Here is a 26,299-nt window from a genome sequence, read left to right as displayed (position 1 = left end):
TCCTATCATCTCCATTATGTTTTTCTGAAATTCAACTGATATACTTTTTTACTTTCTATGTTTCTTAACCTTTTTTATTTCTGCTTTTCTCTCCAGCTTTCTTCTGTGTGATTTCTTTCAATTTAGTTTCTAGTCTATTCTACATTTAGCTATGTTTAATAAGCTATTAACCTATCCATTGTATTTCTGATTTTGATGATTATGTATAGCAAAGCTAGGAGTTAAATTTGGTTCCTTTTCAGAAATTCTGGGCATTTCTATACACTTTCTTCCTTTGTAATACCTCAAAACTATTTTTTTCAATATTTTAAACAAAGTTTATTTTTTTATCTGATCATCTCAATATCTGCATTGTATGTGGTTCTGAGTCTGCCATTTTTCTTTTCTGCTGGTGTTACATTATCTTGTTTCCATATGTATTGTGTGATTTGGGAGGGTATATATTTGAGCTTGTATTATGTGAAATTTTATCTCAGGGGATATTGTGAGCCAGTTTGGGGCTATATTCCTCCAAAGAATATCTGTGCCTGCTTCTGCTAAGCTTCTGGGTACATAGCCAACTGAAATCCACCTAGACGTTGTTGGCTCCTGATGGGCAATGACCCCTAGATTGTGGGAGAATCAGCTTCTGGGTAATATTACTTATCAAAGACATTTCCTACTCCTCCCACAGCTGCATTGGAAGCAACATCTTGGTCATCCACCTGCTATTTTTTATTGTTCCCCCGTCCCCAATTCACAGTGAAACTTTTCAAGTTCCTCAGCTTTAAAGAACATTTCATTTTCCGCTCTGCTCCCACCTAGTTCACATTTCCTTGCTTTGCATAGGCTCTAACATACAGACTTTGCAGCAATCCTGAACCATTTTCTCCATCTTCCCCCAAGGCAGTCTCTGTCCACATGCTTGCTTCTCTGGCTTTTGTTTCTTCATTTCTGGAATTTATGCATTCAGTTCTTAATTATAATAATGTTTATTTTATTTTAAGCAGCATTAATAAGCTTTATTAGCTGGAGGGTTTTCAAGTGTTTTCATCTGCAATACTGCTGGAATAGGTTGTAAAATATTTACATATGACCTAAGAGTCAGACTTTGTAATGAGAAAAAAGCAGCAGAGAAGTGAAAGAGAAGGGTTGCGTTCTGGCTTGGAGAGAAAGATATAAAATAGGGGAAAAGCTATTGAAATTTTCAAATATTTAAAGTATAATAAACTATTCAAGAAATAGTATCCCAAACAATATGAAGTAAATCCTGACTAATGATTTAACTAGTGATTATTTTCTCATTCAAGAATTTATACGTGGGTGTTTTGTGCCAATAAAGCTTTTTTATTGTGCCAATAAATCCAATAAAGCTACAAAAGAACTGTAGGAAGGCATGGGTGAATGAACCATATTCCCTTTGCCTAAACTAACCCTTTCTTATTAAAAGGATGGAACTTGGGGTGCCTGGGTGGCTCAGTAGGTTGAGCCTCTGGTTCGGCTCTGGTCATGGTCTCGGGGTCCTGGGATGGAGTCCTGCATCAGGCTCTCTGCTCTGCTAGGAGCCTGCTTCCTCCTCTCTCTCTCTCTCTCTCACTCTCTCTCTCTCTGTCTGCCTCTCTGCCTACTTGTGATCTCTCTGTGTCAGATAAATAAATAAATAAAATATTAAAAAACAAAACCAAAAAAAAGGATGGAAGTTAACATCCACAAAACTGTATTGAATTCTTGTCATGTGCTCAGTGTTAAAGATTAAGGATAAGGTGCAAAACAAGTTACAAATATAAAAGGTTCCAGGCTTTTAGACAAGATGCCTGTGACACGAGTAGTTGTGAACCAAATTGTCACATTTGAACAAAACCTGCAGTTAAACACCAATCATTAAAGATGCACAGGGAAAGGTAAAGAGTTTGTGCCAGAATGGTATATTAATTGGGAAGACCTGCGCTTGCTGCAAGGAACAGAAAGTTTGACTGGCACAGTAGGGTAAACCATTGGGACGTTTAGGTATTTATTGTTTGCTCAACAAAAGATTTAGAGGTGGGTGGTCCCCCGGGCTTGTCCCAGCCTCCCACTTTCCTTTCTATAGGCTTGTGGCCTCTTGATGACATTGGCCCAAAGTGGTTAATGTGCCCATTCCTGGTTGCAAAGAAGGTGGGGCAAGCAAATCCGTCTTTTTCAGTCTTTGTAGTAGGAGAAATAAAATAGAGAAGGGAGTCAGAAAAGACTGTTTGGTAGCCAACCAAGAGTGTCTGCCACTCTGAGGGAGAATATTTGCATGCTACATAGCAGCAAAAGGTATGGTATCCAAATATTTCAGGAATTTCTACATATTAAAGAGAAGAAAAAAATGCAACCCATTAAAAAACTGAGTAAGGTATAGAAATTAGTAGTTGCATCAAGATGAAATGTCAATGGGCAAAAGTTATAAGTGATGCCCATTAGCATAGTGTTAAGAGAAATGAAAATTAAAATAAGAGTAAAATATTGTTTTCACCAGTTAGTTTGGTAAAAATGTGAAGTTTGACAACATTGTGGGGGAGGAAAAATAATTTTCCCTCTACCCTTCTGGGTTCTTTTTTTTTTTTTTTAAAGATTTTATTTATTTATTTGACAGACAGAGATCACAAGCAGGCAGAGAGGCAGGCAGAGAGAGAGGAAGGGAAGCAGGCTTCCTGCCGAGCAGAGAACCCAATGCGGGACTCGATCCCAGGACCCTGGGATCATGACCTGAGCCAAAGGCAGCGGCTTAACCCACTGAGCCACCCAAGTGCCCAACCCTTCTGGGTACTTTACTAAGACACCCTTTTAATAAAAAGATTAACAGAAGAAAAACAATCAGGAGTTTAATAACACGTGTACTTCCTGTATACATTGGAGATACCCAGGAGAACTGAGTAACTCCCCAAAGTGGCTGAAGCTATCACTTTAAATATCATCTTAAGCTAAAGACAAAAAAAAAAAAAAATTGCAAGGGTGGGGAGTCAGTTTGGGGAGGAAGAGGCTCTTATGCAGTCCCCAGTCTCTGCCTTTTTCATAAGTAAGTTTCTAGAGATTTCTCTAGTTTCTCCCTTTCTTCCTGGTACAGAGAGGGAGACACCTTTACAAATAGGGACATCCCTCATAAATGTAAATGTCTCCTATAAAACTTTTACTCGGTTTTTCCTTTTCAGGGCTTCTCCTGTGTCTGCAGTTTCTTAAATAATCAGGCTGAAATAATCCTTATGCCAAAGGGGCACACTGTGAGGTGACAAATTGTGCTCCCCTTCAAGATCAAGTAGTGACTAAGGTTTAGAGAAGCAGGAACCTTCTTAAACTCTTGGTAGATGGGTAAACTGGCACAGCTTTTTTGGAGTTTGACAATATATTGGCCTACCCACTAAATTTCATTTATAATTCTACTTGTTGATATCCTAAATATTAACATTTGTACTTAAATATTAAAGTTTGTGCTTCAGGGGTGTGTAAGGATGTTAACTACAGAAGTGTTTAAACAGCAAAAGGAAAAAAAAAGGGGGGTGCATCTGGGTGGCTCAGTCGGTTAAGATTCTGCGTTTGGCTCGGGTCATGATCCAAGGGTTCTGGGATCAAGCCCCACACCGGGCTCCCTTCTCAGGGGTTGTCTGCCTTTCCTTCTCCTTCTGCTCCTCCTCCTGCTTGTGCTCTCTCTCTCTCTCAAATAAATAAAAATCTTTAAAAAAAAATAAACAAAAAAAAAATGTGCAACCAAACCCTATGTTTCCAGTCATGAAAATGGTTAAACAACTGTATAATCCAATACTTTCTCATTAAGTTAACAATGTTCTTGTTATACTGTTATAAGTTAAATCATGTTACATCATAGAAAAGAATCTCTAAAATATATTAAGTTAAAAAACTTAGGACTATGTAAAAAGTGTGATGTCATATATGTAATTTATAATACATCATATAATAGCACAATAATACTACAGGTAATATTTTCTATAGGTACATATATGCAGAAAATGCAGTTTTATAATTGTATTTTAAAAGTCTAGAGGAGGGGCACCCAGATGGCTCAGTGGTTAAGCCTCTGCCTTCAGCTCAGGTCATGATCTCAGGGTTCTGGGATCGAGCCCCACATTGGGCTCCCTGCTTAGCAGGAAGCCTTCTTCTCCCTCTCCCTCTGCCCTTCCCCTGTTTGCGTTCTCTCTTGCTCTCTCTCAAATAAATAAAATCTTAAAAAAAAAAAAAAAAGAAAGTCTGGAAGATAAGCAAGGTAAGAAACAAGGTATTATTGGGCAGAGGGATGAATTTAAGTGACTAAAACAAGCTGGAAGAAACCTTCAAGATCACTGGATCCAGTCTTTTACCCGTCATGTGAGTGTTTTGCTGATGGTACACAAAATGCTTTTTAGGGTCCTGTATGTAGCAGGAAATAAACTGGAAACACACACTGAGAAAGCCATTCCATTTTCTTTTTTATTTTATTTATTTATTTGACAGAGAGAGAGTGAGAGAGACAGCAAGAGAGAGACCACAAGCAGGGGGATTGGGAGAGGGAGAAGCAGGCTTCCTGCTGAGCAGGGAGCCCCATACGGGGCTCGATCTCAGAACCCTGGGATCCTGACCTGAGCCAGAGACAGATGCTCAACAATTGAGCCACCCAGGTACCCCAACCTATTACATTTTCAATGAGCTTTTAATCCTTCTGCTCAGGTGAAAGAGATATTCTCAGTCTGGTGCAAATACTTACTCATCTTTTTTTTTTTTTTTTTTTGGATTTGGTTATTTCCTTTTTTTTTTAATAAACATATAATGTATTTTTAGCCCCAGGGGTACAGGTCTGTAAATCACCAGGTTTACACACTTCACAGCACTCACCATAGCACATACCCTGCCCAATGTCCATAACCCCACCACCCTCTCCTGAACCCCCCCCAGCAACCCTCAGTTTGTTTTGTGAGATTAAGAGTCTCTTATGGTTTGTCTCCTTCCCAATCCCATCTTGTTTCATTTATTCTTTTCCTACCCCCCAAACCCCTCATGTTGCATCTCCACTTCCTCATATCAGGGAGATCATATGATAGTTGTCTTTCTCCGATTGACTTATTTCGCTAAGCATGATACCCTCTAGTTCCATCCACGTCATCGCAAATGGCAAGATTTCATTTCTTTTGATGGGTGCATAGTATTCCATTGTGTATATATACCACATCTTCTTTATCCATTCATCTGTTGATGGACATCTAGGTTCTTCCCATAGTTTGGCTGTTGTGGACATTGCTGCTATAAACATTCGGGTGCACGTGCCCCTTCGGATCACTACGTTTGTATCTTTAGGGTAAACACCCAGTAGTGCAGTTGCTGGGTCAGAGGGTAGCTCTATATTCAACTTTTTGAGGAAACTCCATGCTTTTTTCCAGAGTGGTTGCACCAGCTTGCATTCCCACCAACAGTGTAGGAGGGTTCCCCTTTCTCCACATCCTCGCCAGCATCTGTTATTTCCTGACTTGTTAATTTTAGCCATTCTGACTGATGTGAGGTGGTATCTCATTGTGGTTTTGATTTGTATTTCCCTGATGCCAAGTGATGTGGATCATTTTTTCATGTGTCTGTTGGCCATCTGGATGTCCTCTGCAGAAATGTCTGTTCATGTCCTCTGCCCATTTCTTGATTGGATTATTTGTTCTTTGGGTGTTGCTTACTCATCTTTTTAACAGAGAACAAGCCCATGGCTCACAGACTTCAATAGAAACAAAATTTAGCTGAATTGAAACATTATAACATTATAGTATTTATTTTATTTTATTTTTTTAAATTTCTTTTCAGTGTACCAGAATTCATTGTTTATGTACAATACCCAGTGTTCCATGCAATATGTGCCTTTTAAGTTTACCTTCTATTCTTAATAAGTAATACATTTTTCAATTAACTATAGTGCCAAAATATTTGCTTTTAAGATTAGATTTAATAGTTGGAAAATATTCAGTGTATACCCACATATTTGTATGCACATATATACAAAGAATATGTTCCCAAGAATACATATACACATACATAGATACGTATTATGTTCGCACATATATATCTAGATAAAGAAAATGATATTAAGTAATTGTGCAGGTGGTGCATTAATAAGGCAAAAATATTACGGAGAATGCAAAAAACTGAAGTTCCAGTAACACTGATTAGCCTTTTAGGGTGTAAATAAAATTAAATTGTTACTATTTTTATATTCTTTTTATAATTTAAAAGAGTAATCACAAAGTTGTGGTATAAGACACACAATTTTAGATTAACAGTGTATTTTATTTGCATCTATTAATAGTAGTAGTCTTACACACTAAATTTCAAAAGACCATAGCTTTTTTTAATTTGAAAGGATTTGGCATAGAAAGCTTTCTCAAACTATGAAATCATCTGCAGGAAGAGGTGAGTCTAGGTGGCAGATTTCCAGTAAAGGATCATAATGAACATATACCATTACACAATGAGTTGGCCTTTATTCAAAATAAGAATTACATAATCCATATTATTGAAGAACATGGATGAAACATGCTATTTAAGACTTGTCTTTGTGCTAATACTTAACATCTGTTTGCCAGGGTGGTCCAGGACTCCGAGGACCAAAGGGCCAACGAGGTGAACAGGGTGCAAAGGTAATGTTCTCTCTGTATCTGTCTTTCTCAAAAATAGCAATAATGTAATTTTGGAGTTCAGTTCTGTTTACCCTTTGCAGTCTAGAACCCCTTGTGTTTTTGCGAAAAGTTGTGTCTAAGTCTTTTCTCTTATTCTTAAAGACTTCCGTTTTTTCATAAAAGTATTTAAGAACTTTGTGAAAGAAATGTTCATTTCCAGGTCAAAAATAGAATGTCAGTGTTCTGAGTATTTTAGTTTCCAAGGTAGTGTTCTTTCTCTACCTACAACAAAGTAAGGAGAAAAATCTAATCATGACTAGGCAGCTCTCCCTCCCGGGTAATTTCTCAAGTTTTAGAGTCCTACTCCCTCCCCACTAGGTATAATCAAACACACAGCTCTGTTTTCCTTTCTCACTGCCCAGGGCCACCACGTGTGCTGGTGTGGGCCATGCGCTGCACAAAGGCACCAGCTGAGATGACCAAGCCTTGCCAAGCCATGTCCAGGCACACGTTTTCCTACTTTGCACAAAGGCGCCCTGAGGGATGGGCAGAAGCCCAGCCACTAATTGATATCAGGCCTCACCATCTTCGATCTGGCTTTTGGCAGATCTTCTAACTGGTCTCCAGGCTCCAGTGATTTTTTTTTTTTAAAGATTTTATTTATTTATTTGACAGAGAGAGATCACAAGTAGACGGAGAGGCAGGCAGAGAGAGAGAGAGGGAAGCAGGCACCCTGCTGAGCAGAGAGCCCGATGCGGGACTCGATCCCAGGACCCTGAGATCATGACCTGAGCCGAAGGCAGCGGCTTAATCCACTGAGCCACCCAGGTGCCCCCTGGCTCCAGTGATTTTGATTTTCTGATGGATTCTTCACATCTGCCCCCAGATTTATTTGTTTAAAGTTATGCTGGGTCATATCATACTTTTAAAACCGTAGTCCTATGCGGCTATTGCCTAGAGAGTACAATTCAGCTTCCTTGGTGTGGCATTCAAGGCCCTCTGTAATTTGACTCCCCGTTTCATTTGTACCTGTTGCCCCACATGATCTCCTCTCCAGCCACCGGCAGTCTTGACTTATTGCTTCAGTATAGTCACCCACTCAATTTGCATGGTATTTTTTCATGGGGAGGAGAACAGTGCAAGAATTTTTACTATAAAACTGGAAACAAGCGAAGCAGGGTAGAAGCTAACATGGCGGGAAGGGAAAGAAGTAAACGAAAGAAGACTGAAGATAAGGAGGCCCTAGCCAACCCAAAACTCCAGTCATGAGATATCTCCTCTTTTTATTGGTTTAATTTTCTGAGATTGTGACATATATCTTAGGCATAGACTTGATGTTTCTTACCTGGATCTCTCTCTTCTGGTCCTACGAGGAAGGCCAGTGATTTGAAAGCCTCTTCTCAGACAGCACTATACTGGGTCCTCCTCAGTCCCACTTCAGGGCAGTGCCCAGGAGCTCCTGTACATTTTGGCTTCCTCATCCCACTGGGGTCCCAGCAGGATCCCATTGTTTTTCCAGCATTCTCGCTGGGTGATGATTCTGATCATGAAGACTTATTAGAAGTTCAAAGGTGTTTGATGATCCCAACATTGACTCCTTACCTCTGATAATCCATTTCCACAGGACCACTACTGAGGTGGTTGCTTCTCCACAATGACTTTGATGAATCAGATAAAAGTATGAAGTTATTTTAGGAAATATCTTGTTAGACAAAGGATTCTCACATGTCTACCAACGCAATAGTGTAGGAACAGATGAAGTATACCTTCCGTATGGAAAGCCCCATGCTGTGTTATTTTCCATTTTGTGGGTCCACATTTTAATTGTAGCAAACAGATAATAAGAATTATCTTAAATTATCTTAATTATCTTAATTAATTATCTTAATCATCTTAAAGCAGCCCTGCTGCTGGGCTCTCCAAGTCATTTTGTCTCATACTGTATAGAATAAAATGAGATCACATACTTTCTGCTTTTCTGCTCCACTCTTAGTTCCTTAATAATATTTAATTAATATATGATTAAATGATTATAAGCATTAACTAATATTTATCAATTACTGGTTTGTCTCTTCCATCATATTTTTTAAATCTAACTACCTCTGTCTCTCCTCCTCTTACACTATGTCTCTTATAAGAATAGTTTTCATTTGTTTTCTGCATCCTCACTTCCAAATTTTGTTTTGTTTTGTTTTTGGTACATAAATGTTTGTAGCATCTTTATTCACAATAGCAAAAAATTAGAAATGCTTCAAATGGTCATTAATAGGTGAATGTACAATTTTCTGCATAGCCATGCAATGGAGTCGAAAGGAACATACTATGGAAACATGAAATAAATGTATGAAATTCAACACCACTCTGACCCATGAAAGAAGCATGAACCAATGAAGTTCACAGTATATAATTCCATTTACATATAACCGGAATCGTACTTAACCTGCATATGACTTCTCTTCCTGTAAGAATCCTGTAAAATTGCTCTTATTAAGGTCACCAATTACCTCCTTGTTATCAAATCCACGGGCTACAGTTTCATTCCTATCTTACATGAGGTCTCTACAGCATTTGATACAGTTGGACACCTTCCTATTAGAAATTCTCGCCACACCCCCACCTTCGGCCTTTCCTACACTGCTCAGGCTTCTCTTTCTCTCCTTTCTACCCACTTTTCATCTCATCTTTCCAGTTTCTTCTGTTACTGTCTCAGTAATCTCCTTAAGAACCTCACCCACACACACGTCTCCAGCGACTCCAAAATCCATCCCAGCTCAGACATCTCTCAATCCCCAGACTGTTGGACGTGTCCACACGGTTATCCCCATGAACTTGAAACATAATGAACTACGCTCATTATCTGCCCCCACTTTTTCTTCTGCATTGCTTGTCCCAAGTAACGGATTCATCAGCTTCGCATTTAACATGATATCCAGGTGTTGGAAATCTTAATTTTTGCTAGTTTTCACTGGAGTCCCAGAATGAGAGAAGGACAAGGAGAAGAGGTTGAGGAGGTAGTTTTTCTGGAACTAGGATTACAGAGGTAATAGAGCTTTAGCCAAATCACAAGGTCCAAACTGTGGAAATAAGAGTTCCTAATAGAACAGGAGTGCCTGATTCTGAGAAGAAAGGAAATCAAGTAATAGTGCCCCGAGAGCAGGTCATGAGGCAGACAAGGAAGAGGCACGATGGGATGGTGGGATCAAGAGGAGGAAGCAAACAGGGACTGGGTGCAAAGTCTTCAGTAATGCAGGAGTGCCCCCGAGACGGGTGGCTGACAGGGATGGAGGTGGAGAGAAAGTAGTTCAGCTGGATGGGATGAACCTCCATGCCACACACCAGGAGGGTGGTCTCGAAGTACTTTCTATCTTTCGGATTTGTTATGGAGTGTGGGGGGTCTCGTTACTCACATAGTTGGCATAGCCGCCTTATTTACGGAAGAAAAAAATTAAAGTTACAACAACCCCTATGTGTTTACTCTTTTGGTTTACTGATGACATCTTGTCTGGGAGGTGTACCATCTGAGGCATGTTGTCTTGCTATCCTATCAGCATTTTGTGTCTTAGGAACATTTCTGTAAGGAAATAAATTACAAGTGCTCTAAGCAGAAATACCGTTTGAGTACCAAGAATCTAACTTGCCTCTGGAATGATTTTCTTCTCTTGTGTTTCAGGGACCAGAGGGCCCTCGAGGTGACACAGGCCCTCCAGGACCCCAGGGCCCCCCTGGACCCCAAGGACCAAGTGGTCTGTCCATTCAAGGAATGCCTGTGAGTAGTGTGTAAACATTTGGGTGGATTTTATTGGGATCCCTTTTTCATGAGTTCTAAAGAGTGAACTTTTGTCTTCTGTGCCCTTTATATAATGAGCCTCAGTCCCTTTCAACCCCTAAAAAAAAGAATTGAGAAATGGAAGTAGCAACTGAGACATCATGAGTTCACTCATTAGCCAATTTTTTGTTAAGTGATGAGGGTTTTTACAAATAGATACATACAAACAGAGTAGGTATATCTATAAGCAGTTTGCCTAAGAAGAGAAATGGGGCTATGACAATTTTTTTCCTTTTTCTTGTTGGATCAAGTCCTTAACAGATGTAATAAAATCTAGAAAGTAACAAATTCAAGTTGTTCATTATGGATATGAAGTAATCATGGATATAGATTGATGGAAGCCATTTATTTATGATTTTTATCTCAATGGGCATCAAAGGACAGGGCATTTACCTGGAGTTTGAGATTATAGACACTGTATTTTATATAGCCAACTCTGCTTGTAAAAGCTGTTTGTATCACAGAAAACAAACTTAATGCCACTTACTGATTTTCATTAATCTTCCTCTAGGGATCAAGATTTCAAGAATAAAACCAATTTCTATAAACTAAAATTAATATTTGGAACAAACTAGCCTTTTAAGCACATTTTTAACCATGTTTCTGGGCATATGATTCTGTCTCCCTCACTGAGAAATTTTCTGTTCCGGGTTATTTTCACGGTTTAGAAAGCATTAACATTCCAGTGACTCGATTGGTACTACTACTAGTAAGCCTTTGGTAAGGTCCTGCTACCTGCCAGGTTCTGTGTTTGCTTTTCTGTTCCTATATCTTTCTAGCCAAAACAAAAGCAGAACTCTAGATAGAGGTGAACCTCAAAAATCTGAACTATCAGTAGTATCTAACTATTCAGTCTCTCCTCCACAGACGTACAGTACGGGCTCACCCATATCAGACAGTGTTCTGTGTTTAAAATGTTCTGCTGTATAAATGTTCAGCTCCGTAGGCATGCTTACATATGGAGGGTAGCATATGTGAGAAGCGAAACATGCTGTGTTTGGGTGTTAGCGTGAAAGCAAGTTAATGTTGACAACATCAGAACAGCCAGTGGAGAGGAAGAAGAAACGAAGAATTTACCCTACCTGAACGTAACCCCGAATGCTTTTGGCTATTCAGGGTATGCCGGGTGCTAAAGGAGAAAAAGGAGAGACTGGCCTTCCTGGCCCACAGGTATGAGTTTTACTTTTTAGTCTGCTTTAAAAAAAAAAAAAAAAAAAAAAGTGCTCTTAGCTTGGGGCGCCTGGGTAGTTCAGTCATTTAAGCGTCCAAATCATGATCTCAGGGTTGTGGGATCAAGCCCCCACATCAGGCTCTATATGGAGCCTGCTTAAGATTGTCTGTTTCCTTCCCCCTCTGCCCCCTGCCAAATGCTCTTAGCTTTAGAGCCTTACCAAGGTGGCAGGCTGGGGGTGGGGAGCTATAGCTTCTAAAGTCAGCTGTGATTTTAGCAGTAAGTATTTTCTGTATTAAAGACTGTTAGCCTGTATTCATTCAACTTAGTTGCCTCTGAGAGTCATATAGATTCTCCCAAGGACAAGCTTTGATGAGGGACATTTCTTTCACACAAATCATTTCTGGATTCTGAATTCACCTTTATGCTATTAAATTGTTTGGAGCCCTTGATCTATTTCAGGGAAGGTGGGTAGAAAGGCAATTGATTTCCAATTTCTGTGACTCTAACTTTTTTGGTCCTTGCTCTACCTAGGGTGTCCCAGGAGGCATTGGTTCACCAGGACGCGATGGCTCTCCAGGCCAGAGGGTAAGGCCCTGCCCAGGGTTGTTAGCACATTAGATTCCTTACCAAGACATTCCTTGTTTCTAATAGTTTTCTATGCAAGGAAGTGAAACTAGGTGGTTTTTTCCTTATTATTCCTTCTGTCTATCTACGTTCTGCCTATCCTGTGTCTCTTTCCCCTCATTGACCTCTTCCATTAGTTTCATCTTTATAAGTTTCATCAAAACCTGAGAACTTTTTTCAAACCTTCCCAAATTAATGACACCTCTTTCTGAATGTTCCCATAACCAGAATGCAACTTGCACTGAATTATGTGCATTGGTTTAGCAGATTTTCCAGGGTTTCTTTTTTTTTTTTTTCCAATTTTCTAGGCACAAACCTAAAGGAAATCAAGGATCATAGGAGTTGACATTTAAGTATTATGACTATCCACAGTGTTCTTCATTTATTTGATATATGTCAATTATCTAGTCTTTTAACCTATCCTTATGGACAGCAATGAGGATAGGAAAGCTATTGCAAGCAGAGAACAAAATCTACAAAGGCATGAAGATGAAGAGAAAGTGGGCCATTTCCAATATTGCACAGAGTTCAGTGTGGCTAGGGAGTAGAGTGCACTGTGTGAATGTGTGTGTGCATATCAATGTACACACACGTGCACACATTTAAATTTGGGAAGACTGTCAAGAAGTGAAGCTGGAGAGGTAAACACAAATTCAAGTAAATCTTTTTTTGTTTTTTTTTTTTAACTGTCACTGATTTAGGATATGGGAGGCTCTACAGTTTCCCTCAAGACAAAATTATATGGAGTGGCAACCAGTTAGGTCCAATCCAATGAAGGCCAGCACATTTGGCATGCACTGCTTATTTTTGTTACAACTTACCCACTGGGATAGCAAGTGGCTGGAAGACTCGTTTGTCTATTCAAACAAGACCTGCCTTTAGCTCAGAGTGGCTATATGGCTCAAAATAAGGAGATCGTTTTTTCTATAGAAATGTAGGTATGGGGCCTTAAATTCCTTCCATGTTCTTTTTTTTTTTTTTTTTTTACCAAACTTTCTTTTGCTTAAAAATCTCAGTTTAGTCTTTGCCCATTAAATGGAACTACTCAGTCTGTAAATCATGTACATGTAACTGTATGTAAAGGAGGCATTCTCTAAAAGTTAGATTTATGTAGGTTTCTTGTGCATGTGGAAGGAGTATTTAGAAATATTTATATGTTTTGGCAAAGGGCTTAGGCTAAGATCCTGTTCGGTTACACACCTAGAATCTTTCATGATGCCTGAAGCTCTGGAAATGGCGGTTCTAAAGATTTGGTTCAGTGAATTTACTTGATTTATCTATGCGTGGAGATGAGTCTTGGCAGAGAACTCCCAAATCAAACATATTGGATTGGTGTTTGGATCATTTGGTTTTAGAATACTTTCTTTGAAAAATTCTTTTTTTTCCTTTTAAAACCTATATACTAACACAGACTTTTTATAATTATTTTGCTATTTCTTCAAACATGTTTTTAGGGAACGAACAGTCTCAGAGCTGTAATAAAGTGATGAGATATCTGTATGTGGATTTTTTGGTCCTTTCTCCCCCAGTTTGGAGACAAAAAAAACCTTTCAGAATGTGTTTAGTTCCCATTTTGAAAAATTCTTGGTTGCAGATGGACTTACTGGCTTTCAGGAGATACTCATTCTTTGCAGGGTCATGTTTAAAAAATATTGTGCAAATTCTGTGACAATTGTTTTAGAAAAGGAAAATAGTATTTCAGTGTGGAACTTTAAGGGGTGCCATTCACCCAGAATAAAATATAATGGCACCCCCTAGAGCTGTACAACATGGCAGCCCTGCTTGAGGGAGAAGCTGCATAGATCTTATTTAATAAGATATTAGTTGACCACTTATCTTAATTGAGCACATACTACATGTCGTGTGCTGGGCTCAGCCTGGAGAGAGTTCTCCAATGCTCCAGAGCAGAAGGATCCAGAAGAGGAAAGACTTTCAATAGCTAAAGGAGGCAATTCCTAGACCATCTACTTATAGGACATGGAAGGATGTGGTGGTGTCCGGAACTTGACTCTTAACCTGGGAAAACAAATGGGTCTTCTTCAGACACAGCAGAGAAAGAAGGAAAAGTGGATGAAAACAGAGTTGTTTAGGTGGCTCTGATCTATGGGGGCTTAAGGAAAGTAAAAGGTCTAAAATAATGAGTTACTGAGCAGGATTGTAAAGTAGGAAGTCCCAAGCCAAGATTTATGGGGGTCCCAGCAGATCCAGGACACAGAGCACCTTGATGGAAGGCCAGGTCCTTCTGGGACAGCAGGTCTCCGTGGCTCAGCAGTGGGAGACAGGTGTCACTGAGAGTCCTAGGGACAAAATTTCATGATTATTCCTCCTCTGCCTTGGCCATTTTAAAAGGCAAAGAAGAAAATAAAAGAAATAATAACAACCACAGTATAGAGCAGGCACTGGATGCTGAGACTTCCCACTGAAATGCCTGAAAAGCCACTTCCAGAAAACCGTCCAGTTAGGCTTGACCATCCAGGGAATCGGGAAAGCAGAGCTATGTTGTCCTTTCGTCCCACTTACCAGCTGAAATCACTTCCTGTTGTCTCACGTTCATGGTCCCTGATCCTGAGTGAGGGAAGCCCACTGTAGACAGAGAAGGGAGCAGTTCTAACCCGTGCCTCTCGGTCCTTGGACTATCTCAGAGGTGAGAGCAGGAGTGAGAGCAGGAGGCAGGCTGAAGAGCAGTGGGTTACTCCTTCCTGCTCACCCATCGTTCTTTTTCATCTCTGTCTTCTCTTGTTGACAGGTAAGAACTCCCAGCCCAGAGGTAGCACCCTCCCTTCGACTCCCAGCCTAGGGGAAGAATAGCATGTCTTTCCTAGAGCTGGTGTCAATGTTACCCCCTTAATTTGGCCTGGAAGGAGGGAGAGCTTAGCAAAAATAAAAGGGAAAAGATTAAACATCTCCTCTTTAAACAGGGAACATGTTTTCTAATGTTCCTGGCTTATTCTGGCTTTTCCCAAGGGGAATCTTTGACTCTTAGAGACAACTCATACTCGGCGTTGGGCCTGGGGCCATAAGCTCGTCCAGCAAAAGTTGGACTTCTTCACTGAACAAGTCTTGGCCTCTTGCTGGCAAATGACAAAACATGGTGCAGGGCCACATTTTAAAAGGCAACAATGGCTAAGAGAGGAGGTCTCAAATGTTTATGCCACAAACAAGAAATGGTCACCACGTGATGGGATGGAGGGGGTAATGGAGGTTATGGTGGCAATCATTTTGCAATATATAAATGTGTCCAATTAGCACATTAGTACCTTAAACTTATACAGAGTCATATGTCAATGGTGTCTCAGTAAAGCTGAGAAGAAATTGTATACACAAAAAATAAAAAATTTAAGAAGGTAACTATGTATAACAGCTCAAGTCAAGACTCAACAATTGGGTGTAGACACCTTCATTCCCAACCATTCTGGCCAACAACATTCAGGGCACCTCTTTCTTTTTCACTATGTGTCTTGCCACCTCCCCCTTCTTCCTCCCTCTTCTTTCCTTGGTGTCTGTGACCCTAGGGCTTTCCTGTGATCTTTGAGCTCCTCTGATGAAGGGTGGGTTTGGTGGTCCTTAGCAAAACTAGGAAGAACAGGCAAGGCAGGGATGATAAACAGAAGAAATGAGGGTATGAACAGAAAAGGGAGGAAAACAGAAAACTCAACCTCTTTTCCAGTTCTGAGGTTTGCTGACGTCCAAGACCATGAGCTTTCTATCAAACGTTCCACATAGAAACTGTAAAAATTATTTTTATTTTCCAATTCTTAATAGGGTTATATAAAAACGGCAGAGAGACAAGAAATAAAAATGACAAGGAGGTAGAGCTTTTATGGCACCTGGAAGATAGTAATTCCTCCATTGTCCGAATACAGAAGGTTTTCATTTTTAAATACCAAATGAACTGAATTTGGAAAGCTTCCTTTGCCCCAGGTTACTGTTCCCTGCATTTCCATGCCATAACCACAGCCTTCCTTTCTCAGCTGCAAAAAATGAAATAGTAAAAAAAAAAAAAATTCTTCTGCATATGAATTCTGCTGAACTTGAGAGGTTGTGAAAAGCAGGATGGGCCAGTGGTGAATATGATTGATTTGGGCCATTAGCCAGGCCTGAGTTTGAACCCTTACCATAATGACATTGGACCAGTTGCTTACTATTTCCAAGCCTCACTTTACTCATCTGTGAAGCAGAAAAAATATTTGACTCCGTAGAGTTACTGAGGGAATAAATTCATAGAAAGAATTTCTATATAAAAATTTAATTTTAGCTTATCTTAATATTCACTGTTTTCAATGTGAACCTCATAAGTCAGGACAGTATACTATTTTATAATGCCTGTGCTTGACGTATTAAGATGCCTTAGAAGATTTTAAAGAACTATAAAAAAGAGCCTGAAGAAAAAGCAAAGGGTTTGTTGCTTTTGTTTAACTTTCTTGGATTCCACATTGAAAGGACACTTGGAACATGCTTCCTTTTGATGTGGGTTCAAATTCGATGTATACAAAGGCCGTTTTTGTAATGAATGTCACGTTTCATCAAAGTGAGTTGGACTTAAAATATCCTTGAGAAATGAAACTTGAGTCCGTTATCTGGATTTAATTCCCATCACCAATGTTGAGCAGTGATGAGAGACTGATCTGGGGAATATTTTGTTAAATATGAAGATTCAAGATAATATCCCCCTTGAGTATCTTCCTCATTCAGAAGAGGGAATGTTTAGCCATCACAAAACTAGTGGGGAGGATGATTTGATTTTCCTTCTTGTGAGTCTAGACGGGTTTTTGTAAATCATCTACAGCAACAACAGATAGTGTACACCATTGGAACTTCACAGCTTATCTGAATAAAAATGGCAGGAATCGTTATTACTAATTATTGACTAAGTGCACGTGCTTTACAATGTGATGTTCTGTAATGCTCAGAAGAACCACGAAAGCCAAGCCCTGTTACTCCACTGTACAGATGAAGAATCTGGAACTTAAAAAAAACAAAAACAAACAAACAAACAAAAAACCGCAGCACAATGCCATTCAGCTAGCAAGTGTTGGAGCCAGGATTATGGTCCATCTCTCTGGTTCCAACACTGAGCTCTTTCTTTCCACAAAATTCGGTTTCATAAAGTTCACTGGGAGATTTTGTTCATGTAGGAAAGTCTTCGATTCGAGATATTTAATAAACAGGATGGAAGATATCTTGCCTAGAATTTGGGGGCTGGAAGAAACCAGTTTGGGCTACTTGGTGAAACAGAAGTTGATAGTTCGCCCAGAGGAATAGCTTTCGATTACTTTTCACACTTATTTGGATGGTAACACATCTGGGCACAGTTGAGAGCAGTTACTTAGGGAATTTATAGTATGTTTTAAACGGTTTACACACACTCCTGTTGGAGCCTAGGGCATGGATGAAATCTGCCTTGTTCTCTGGTCTCAGGCCATCCTTCAGGGTTAGGCCAGATGCTTAATATTGCAAGCCAGTGGTTCCCCAACGTAAGGGATCAAGGCGTTCCAAGTTTTGCTTTGTTTTGGAGGACACCAGTTCCTGGGCTTCGACCTCAGAGAATCAGATATGCAAGGTATTAGGTGTGACTTTGGAATGTGTAGTTTTAAAAAGCTTAATGCTTCTCAGGTGCCTGGGTGGCTCAGTGGGTTAAGCGTCTGCCTTTGGCTCAGGTCATGATCTCAGAGTCCTGGGATCGAGTCCCGCGATCGAGTCCCGCATTGGGCTCTCTGCTTAGCAGGGAGCCTGCTTCTCCCCCTTTTCTCTTTCTGCCTACCTGTGACCTCAGTTTGTCAAATAAATAAATAAAATCTTTTAAAAAAATAAAAAGAAATAAAAAGCTTAATGCTTCTCATAATCAGCTGGGAGTTAGAATCACTGGATAGTATAGCGGGTTAGGCCTATTGTATGGCTAAGTAATTCCTTGCACAGAATTTTGCTGCTGCTTTAATTCACCCAAGTCATCACTTCAGGTTGCTAAAATATGTTTGTATTTCTCTCTATATATATTAAATTACATATATAATATATACATGTATGGACATATTAAGTGTATTGTGCATATATACGTAAATATGTGCATGTTTCTAGGTCTATTTATAGGCACACACAGATACTGTGTGTGTGTCTGAAAATTCCCCAGGGTGGCTCAACATGGTGCCACATATAAGGACTGATCTGATCTTGGGTATCGAGGCTGGGCCAGTGTTTACAGAGTCTGTGGCTTGTTGGTGCTTGGCCTCTTACTCTGGTGGTTGGGCGTAATCCTTTGCTGCAAGTAGCAGCCTTATTTCTTATGGCTGACTGCCTTGCTGAGATGTCTGCTGGTGCTCACAACAGTCCAAACCCATGCCACAGGGTGGAGATCATCCAGCAGGAGTTTCTTCAAGTGTTTTTCTGACCCTCACTGCTTGGGTTTGCTTCCTCTAAGCAAACTCATTGGATGCCAGCTGTGTGGAGGGCCCACTCTACCTTAGAGCGCGGTGTAAGTCAGAGGACATTAACAATCGGCATATTCCAGTATCTGGGCTTAATATCTGTGACTCACCATTCCAGGCTTCAGAAAAGGCATGGGTGGTGTGTATCATGATTGAGTCACGAGTTCTGAGTGCCATGTGATAGCGGCATAAACGTAAATATTCTGCTTCTGACTTTAATTTTAATTACAACACTCTTTGTGAGCACAAAAGTTTCCACTGCTAAGTGCCAGAGACACAGAAATTAGAAACTGTAAAGTTTTTAAGACCCTACAGGAAATTTGTATATATATTCCAAAGCAGGGCAAGGGAAACGGCAAAATGGACATTAATGAATGGTTCACTAAATGTCTGTAAAACAGTATACTTTGCCAGTTTCGGCCATAGGTAAATTTAGTATTCATTCAAATATCAGTGATTTTTGAAAGCAAATGTTAGGGCTAATTTTCCTTTGATGATAAATCACAGTCAACCATAATTTAGTAACTTGCTCATAGCCACCTCTTTTCAAAAACAAATTATTAAAATCCCTTCAAGTTTTTAGAGCAAAACTCATTTATGTGGGTTGTGGGTGCATATTAAGATGTTGAGGTGAGAATCTCAGAAAAAGAAAAACGTCTGGAGTTATTCGTGTTCTAAAACATGCCTTTTTGTGGGTGACGGACTTCAAGCTCTTGAAAAACATATTTGTCGGCTTAAGTGAATGTCTACATTATGCTTATCACTTACTTCTATTCCCTGCTATTCATTCTTCATTGTGTACTTGGGGTTTCCACTTTTTATGGAGGCGCTTAACCCACAAGCACACGTCTTTCCAGATTGGCTAGCATATATGAAATGGAAAATTTATAGATACAGAAATGATCTGGGAAATGTAAACACATTTTGAGCTGAGATGGGTTGAAGACCATTCCTCCAGTGAGCTTTGATCAAGATTAAGCTGAATCACAGAGCTAGAATTTGCCATTTATTTTGCCTTGTAACATGCAGACATTTTACAGAGTTTTTCTTTTCACCAAGTTTATTGCTTTTATATATTAAAAAAAAAAAAAAAACTGCTGCCCTTGCTCCTCACCTTGAGATGAAGAGGTGAGAAGGGGGACCTGAGCCCTGGCTAAGTATTGCCCGGCTTGCAAAGATGGGCTAAAACATGGGACCACAGCGACCCATGAGCAGGGAGACTCATGTGGTAGCCCAGTCCTCCCAGGTCCCTTGATTTAAGCATCTCTCTGCTGAAGCCCTCTCTCCCTTCCTATGCCAGGATGAGCTGTTCTTCCTACATGTTCCCAGGGAACTCTCTCGTCCATCATCATAACACTGTCATTTCTATCAATCGTTGGCTATTGGCTTTGCTCAAAACCATAAACTCCTTGGAAATACAGTCTCGTTCATCATCAGCTATCCAGATCCTACCAGAACGCACAGCACAGAGTAGCTTTGCAAATACTTTTCTAATGTGACAAATGTGTGGCTTACAACTAATAATCTTTCAAAGGTAAGTTCACTCATGCGATCAAAAAATTAAAATGCAAAGCTATTTACATGATGACAAATGTGAAGTTTTTATTTCGTGGAGTTAGGAAAAAACTTCAGAAAAAATGCGTTTGATGATGTCTCTAAAATGGTATTTGTAGTAACATCCTTTTAGTTATAACAATGTGGAACAAGTACATTTTAATTTGTAATCAGGGAAACGGGTAACTCACAGTAATCTTAAAAATGCTTTTCTTCTTTTTTTAATTTAAATTCAATTAGCCAACACATCATATGTCATTAGTTTCAGAGGTAGTGTTCAATAATTTAGCAGTTGCATATAACACCCAGTGCTCATCCCATCACGTGCCCTCCTTAATGCCCATCACCCTGATGCCCCATCCCCCCACCTGCCTCCCCTCCAGCAATCTAATGCCTTTATTCTTGAACTGTTGTGTCTAAAAATTCTCGATTGTTCACAACAATCCATGAAATAAAATGCACTGTTGTGGACACTGTTGATGCCCTCATCAGATCCCACTTTCCTGACAGGTATATTCCATCCCTACGCAGCTACAGATGCTGACTGGTGAGGATTCAGAATTGGCCCTTCCGCAGAGAATTGCTCTTAAAATGGCACCTTGTCTCCAGTCCATGATAACTGATATGGGTGAACAAAACCTGACCACGGGTCACTGCAGGTTGTAACTCACACTGCAGCTCCCCCCATGGGATGAGCTGATGGCCAGCTTCAGGGAAAGCCAATTCTCATGGCTCTTCCCCTGCCCTCCCCTGCCTCCTTCACTAGCTGGCTGATTTCTCCCAAGAAGAGTCCATCTGTAAACCAAAGGCATGGCATCCAGGTCCGCTTCTAGGAAACTACCCCTAGGATATTCACCGGAATAAAATTTCAGCTTCTGAGGGTACAGGACTCCTGACTCCTTTCCTCTGCTCGTGGAGGCTCAGGGACAAGGACAGATGACATGGCACTTCCTCCCTGCCCGTTGTATTTCCAGACTAGTAATATCCGAGACCGATGCTTATTTAGAAGGATAATCAGAGCCCTTCCTCCAGGAGCCCCAATGTTGTTCAAATTAAACATTGTGTTAGGACCTATTTTGTGCCAGCAGTGTGCTAGGGCAATATTAGGAATGGAACAAGGAATAAAGTATAGCTTCTGCCCTCTCAGCTTCTGGTAGGTAGAAGAACACGCAGTGAACAAACGTCTTATCTAGTACCCTCTTTGGATCACACTAAAGCACTAGCCCCTCCGTGTTCCTTCCGTGAATCAAATCGCCCCTATGTCCTGGGGCAGGCCTCGTGCTGCCGTGCTGATGGCCGAGTGCCGTGTTGGCTGTGTGTCGTGTGGGGGTCGCACATGGGTGCGTGTGGGCTTCCCATCCCTGCTGGAAGAGTTTTAGGGCAGGAAGCCAAAATATGTCCTTTTTAAAACACCTTAAATTATTGACTATGTGCCCAGAATCGATTTTTTTCTTATGTGAACTTTATTGAGGAAATCATGGATTTTTAATTTCCTTTTTAAGAAATGTGTTTAATTCCCCCCACCCTTTTAAATGGTAAGTTCCCCTAACTTCGATTGGGCCCCAACTTTACTCCCTTATAACATGAAGGGATTGAACTGGAGTTCTCAAGTTCTGTTCCTCTCTCACATGTTCTGATTTTTTATTGCCTCTTCTCGAATATGCTGTATTTAAACAAAATGCAAAATAATTTCTTTCAGATTATGTCAGGATTAATTTTTGATGTTTAGTTAGTACATCCCAAAAAAAGGTGTGTGTGTGTGTGTGTGTGTGTGTGTGTGTAACTTAATCTGTATCAGCCTCTATTACTGCAGTCTTCTGACTTTTTTTTTTTTTTAAAGTAAGCTCTAAGCCCAACACGGGGCTTGAACTCATGACCCCAAGATCAAGAGTCACATAATCTCCTGACTGAGCCAGCTAGGCAAACTCTGACTTAATATTTTTGACTGAATGTCTGAAATGAAAAAAACAGAAGTGGTAGTAAAAAAAACAAACAGCAACCCAAAAAACCCCAACTAGCTTGTGTATTAGTGTAGGATAACTGCTATAACAAGCAATTCTAAAATCTCAGTGGTTTAATGCAGCAAAATAAAGTCTATTGTTGGTTCACAACCCTATGCTGTCAACAGGATAGAGAGAGGGGTGGGAGGTCTAGTCTCTGCTCTATATGGTCATTGAGGAACACGGGGTCTTTCCGTCTTGGGAGACTTTAATTTTCAACACATGGGCTCTGAAGTTGCTACAAAAGGGGAGAAGAAAGTGAAGGATTACCCACAGGAAATTTTCAAAAGCCAAGACTAGAACTGGCCCCTTTCCATTGGCCAGAATTCAGTCCTGTGGTTCCAACATGATTGCTGGAACAGGAGGCTGGGAACTTTGCCTCACACTGTGCCTGGGCAGAAAAGGAAAATCATGAACATTGGTGAGATCTGGAATCATCAGCCTTTTCTGGTTTTCAGACTTGCCAGTATTGGATTTGAGAGCATGCTGGAGAGGGCTTTGCTGCCCAGTGCTGTTCCTACACACTTATCCCAGCCCCTCTTCATGCCCCTTTTTATTCCTTTCTCCCCATTCACATACCATTTCTTTTCATCTAACCTCATCTTTACTCTCTTATCTGACACCTTGAGGTAGGGAGGGATAGGTGAATGTGGATGGGGAGCCATAAGGAGATGATTTCATGGACAAGACAAAAGGAAAACAGGTCACTGGAAGAGTGGCAGGAATTTCAGAAAGGCCCCAAGTGAGCAAAAAGGAGTTGGTTTGACTTGGATGCATTGGTTTGAGATGGAAATAGATTATTCCTAAAAGAGACAAATCTCAAGATAAAAAGTTCACTTCTCGGTGGAGTAGAAGATGATGTTTTGGTCCATATTTTATTAACCTATTATAAAATTCAGATTGAAGAACCTCTTTCATATTTTTAACTTCTTGCAAAGACCAGCATCCACAATTAAGAACTATAACCATTTAAGAGTAACTCATTCTAGCCCTTCCTTATATATTTTCACATAAAACACCACATTCAATAATTTAGGAAGATATTTTTAGAAAGAACATAATTTGCTTTCTGCCTTAAACTCTTCCAGCATGGAATGGGAAGCCAACGTCTACTCCTTTGTAAGCTGGTGGTGACACACATTGAACAAGCTGGCCCAGCAGTCAAAACTATATCATCGCAACAGGAAATCCCCCCACAGTCTCCTGCAGGCACTTGCTGAAGAGTTGCTGTTTCAGATCTTGTAGTAATTTGTAATGTAGGTTTCTTTGATAGGTAGTCCTTGCCCCAAACTCTCACTGACTCCAGGTCATGAAAGACACTAGCTCATCTTTTTGTCTTTTTGTCTGATTAATTACCAAGACTTCATCTTCTTTTTCATTTGTTATGCTTGGTTTAATTAAAAAAAAAACTTTCTGGAAACAAGTTCCTGTTTAGTTTGTAAGTGGCATGTCTTAGACCTAAAATTCTTACACTGGACAATTTCACAGAGCCAACAGACACAAAAGCGTTGCCAGGAAAAATTCTCATGAAGTTTAAGAGCAGTGAATCCTTGGAAGTCCAGAGCAAGCAACAGGACTTGTCCCTCCCCCACAAATTAAATAGTATTAGGCACATTTACTCTGAAAACCATATAAATAAAGCAACTGCATAGTTGACACATTGTGTTTCTTTTCTCCAGGGATTTCCTGGAAAGGACGGGTCCTCTGGCCCTCCAGGACCACCAGGGCCAATTGTGAGTATTTCCACAAACTACTAGGATTTAAAGCATTTCATTTCTTTTGAGAAATTTTCTTTTGCTCAGCTTTTCACCTGGGCAGCCATCTTTGCTCTAGGGTAACAACTCCCTCTTTGGTGCAGAGCTCTCCCTACCGTTTCCATGTGGCTTGATCACTCTATCAGAGCCACTCGGTCCCTACGATCCCCTAAGTGATCTAGCTTTTATATTGAACTTGGGTAAGGCTTGAGTTTGAAAGAACTGCACTCGACTTAGTGTCTCCCCTGCTTTTTTGATAGTTGATAGTTGATAGTTTGATTTTTTGATAGGAATGAGCCATGGATGCTGAAGCCTTGGTGTTGAGAGGGAGGGAAGTCATCACTGTGTGTATTTGTTAATCCTTCTTGAGAGCTGGCTGTCTTCGATGAGAATGTGTGAGTATTCACCTTTGCTCCGTTTTCCTGTCTGTCTACTTAGGGCATTCCCGGAGCCCCTGGAGTCCCAGGGATCACAGGAAGCATGGGACCTCAAGGTGCCCTGGGGCCACCTGTGAGTATTGCAGCAATAGCCGGTCGGCTTTGGCTTATTTATGTGTTTAAATTTACCAGCATCTCTGTTGGACAAAATGTTTATTCCTTACTAGGTTCTGTGGCATCCATAAAGGAAACCAGAGAAGCTCCCGGGGGAAGGATTGAGATCAGACTGTGCAGATATCGTGGCTAGAGACAGATGGCCCCAAAAGGGAATAGTCAGCTATGCTTCTGTTCATATATGTTTTCATTGTTTGCTATTCTGTATTTGTCTAAGTAAATTCAATGTCATATTTACAAGGATTGGGTATAACAACTATATGTTAATTGGGCCTATCTCCTGGTTAAAAAAAAAATACAAAGTTGAGAAATTCAAGGATGGGTAAGAATGGGAACAGATTTTTCTTTCTAAGTTCTATGAGAAAGACAGGATTTCCCATCAAACACGTACTCACACATAAGCAAATAAATGTAAGTGAAAGGCAGTGAATAGAACTAATGACCTCCCATTTTTGTGCTTCTCATCTCTTCGGGTGTTCAAGTGTGACCAGTGGGAGGAGTAGAGATAGGATGGGGGAGAAAGAAATGAGCACATCTGTGTCAGTTTCCTCATCTATAAGTTGAGGTGGTTGCATTAAGTGGCCTCCAAAGCCACATCTGTTGTTTTCAGTGACTTTCAAGCTGTTTCTTCTAGGTGTATTAGTCAGCATTCTGACATTATCTGTGATATACTGAGCCTGGATCCATACCTTAAAGTAACTGGAGACGTGTAAATGTATGTATGACCACAGACATGTAAAGAATTTGTAGAAGAGTGAAATTTGAAGCATGAAGTAGGAGAGGTTAATGAGTGAAAATTTTTTTTAAGATTTTATTTATTTGAGAGAGAGACAATAAGAAAGAGCATGAGAGAGGAGAAGGTCAGATGGCAAAGCAGACTCCCAGTGGAGCTGGGATCCTGAGGCAGGACTCGATCCCGGGACTCCGGGATCATGACCTGAGCCAAAGGCAGTTGATTAACCGACTGAGCCACCCAGGCACCCGTGAGTGAAATTTCTGTGGCTGCATATAGCACATTACTGCAATCCTGGAGGCTCAAAGCTACACAAATGTATTAACTTACAGTTGTGCAGATCAGAAGTCTGACACCGTCTCACTGGGTTAAAATCAGGTGTTGGCACTTCCTTCCTGGAGCTTCTAGGAGAGAACCTATTTCCTTGTCTTCTCCAGCATCCAAAGACTTCCCATATTTTTCGGCTCATGGCCGACTTCCATCTTCAAAGCCAGCGGTGTTTCATCTCTCTGGCCATTCTTCCATCATCACATTTCCCTCTGGACACAGTCCAGAAAGGTTCTTTGCTTTAAGGACCTATATGATTGTATGTGGGCTGCCAGATAACCCTCGAGAACCTAGAGAACCTCAAGACGCTTGCCCACGTCACATTTGCAAAGTCCCTTTGCCACATAAGGTGATATATTCATAGGTTCTGGGGATGAGGGCATAGATACTCTTGGGGGGTGGGGGGGTACGCTTTTTCTTCCCACCACAGTGAACAAAACAGAACAGAAACATTTGTTCTCATTTGGAAGGACACCTGTCTCCCTTTCGCCACCCAGAAGGCCATATTACTTTTTATTTTCAAAACTCACGTCAATAAGTGAGGACCTCATCCTCAGGGTCCTTTTCTAAGATAGGAACATAAAAAATGCCTCCAGATTTTAGCCAGCATGTCCTTATTTGCACACCTAAATGAATGTTTTCCTCAGCAGCCACTTTATGAAACAGTATATTCATTCCAAACACAATGTCCTTGTTTAAAACACTTTCATATCTCCTCTTTTTAAATCCAGCTGGTAATGGGTCACAGAAAAA

General features: G+C 40.4%; 1 protein-coding gene across 3 annotated transcripts in view; it reads left to right on the top strand.

Moving 5' to 3' along the window:
* Window positions 1-26,299, top strand: part of COL14A1 (collagen type XIV alpha 1 chain) — a 217,839-nt gene that overhangs the window by 158,597 nt on the left and 32,943 nt on the right. For all 3 annotated transcript variants that reach the window (XM_047727418.1, XM_047727417.1, XM_047727419.1), the window contains exons 37-42: window positions 6,549-6,602; window positions 10,252-10,347; window positions 11,524-11,577; window positions 12,113-12,166; window positions 23,861-23,914; window positions 24,374-24,445. In XM_047727418.1, coding sequence (XP_047583374.1) covers window positions 6,549-6,602; window positions 10,252-10,347; window positions 11,524-11,577; window positions 12,113-12,166; window positions 23,861-23,914; window positions 24,374-24,445 — 384 coding nt within the window. The remainder of the gene's footprint in view (window positions 1-6,548; window positions 6,603-10,251; window positions 10,348-11,523; window positions 11,578-12,112; window positions 12,167-23,860; window positions 23,915-24,373; window positions 24,446-26,299) is intronic.

Source organism: Lutra lutra, chromosome 4 (genome assembly GCF_902655055.1).
Source record: "Lutra lutra chromosome 4, mLutLut1.2, whole genome shotgun sequence".
Classification (NCBI taxonomy): domain Eukaryota; kingdom Metazoa; phylum Chordata; class Mammalia; order Carnivora; family Mustelidae; genus Lutra; species Lutra lutra.
Note: the sequence above shows the minus strand (reverse complement) of the source record. Positions and strands in the feature narration are given on the sequence as shown.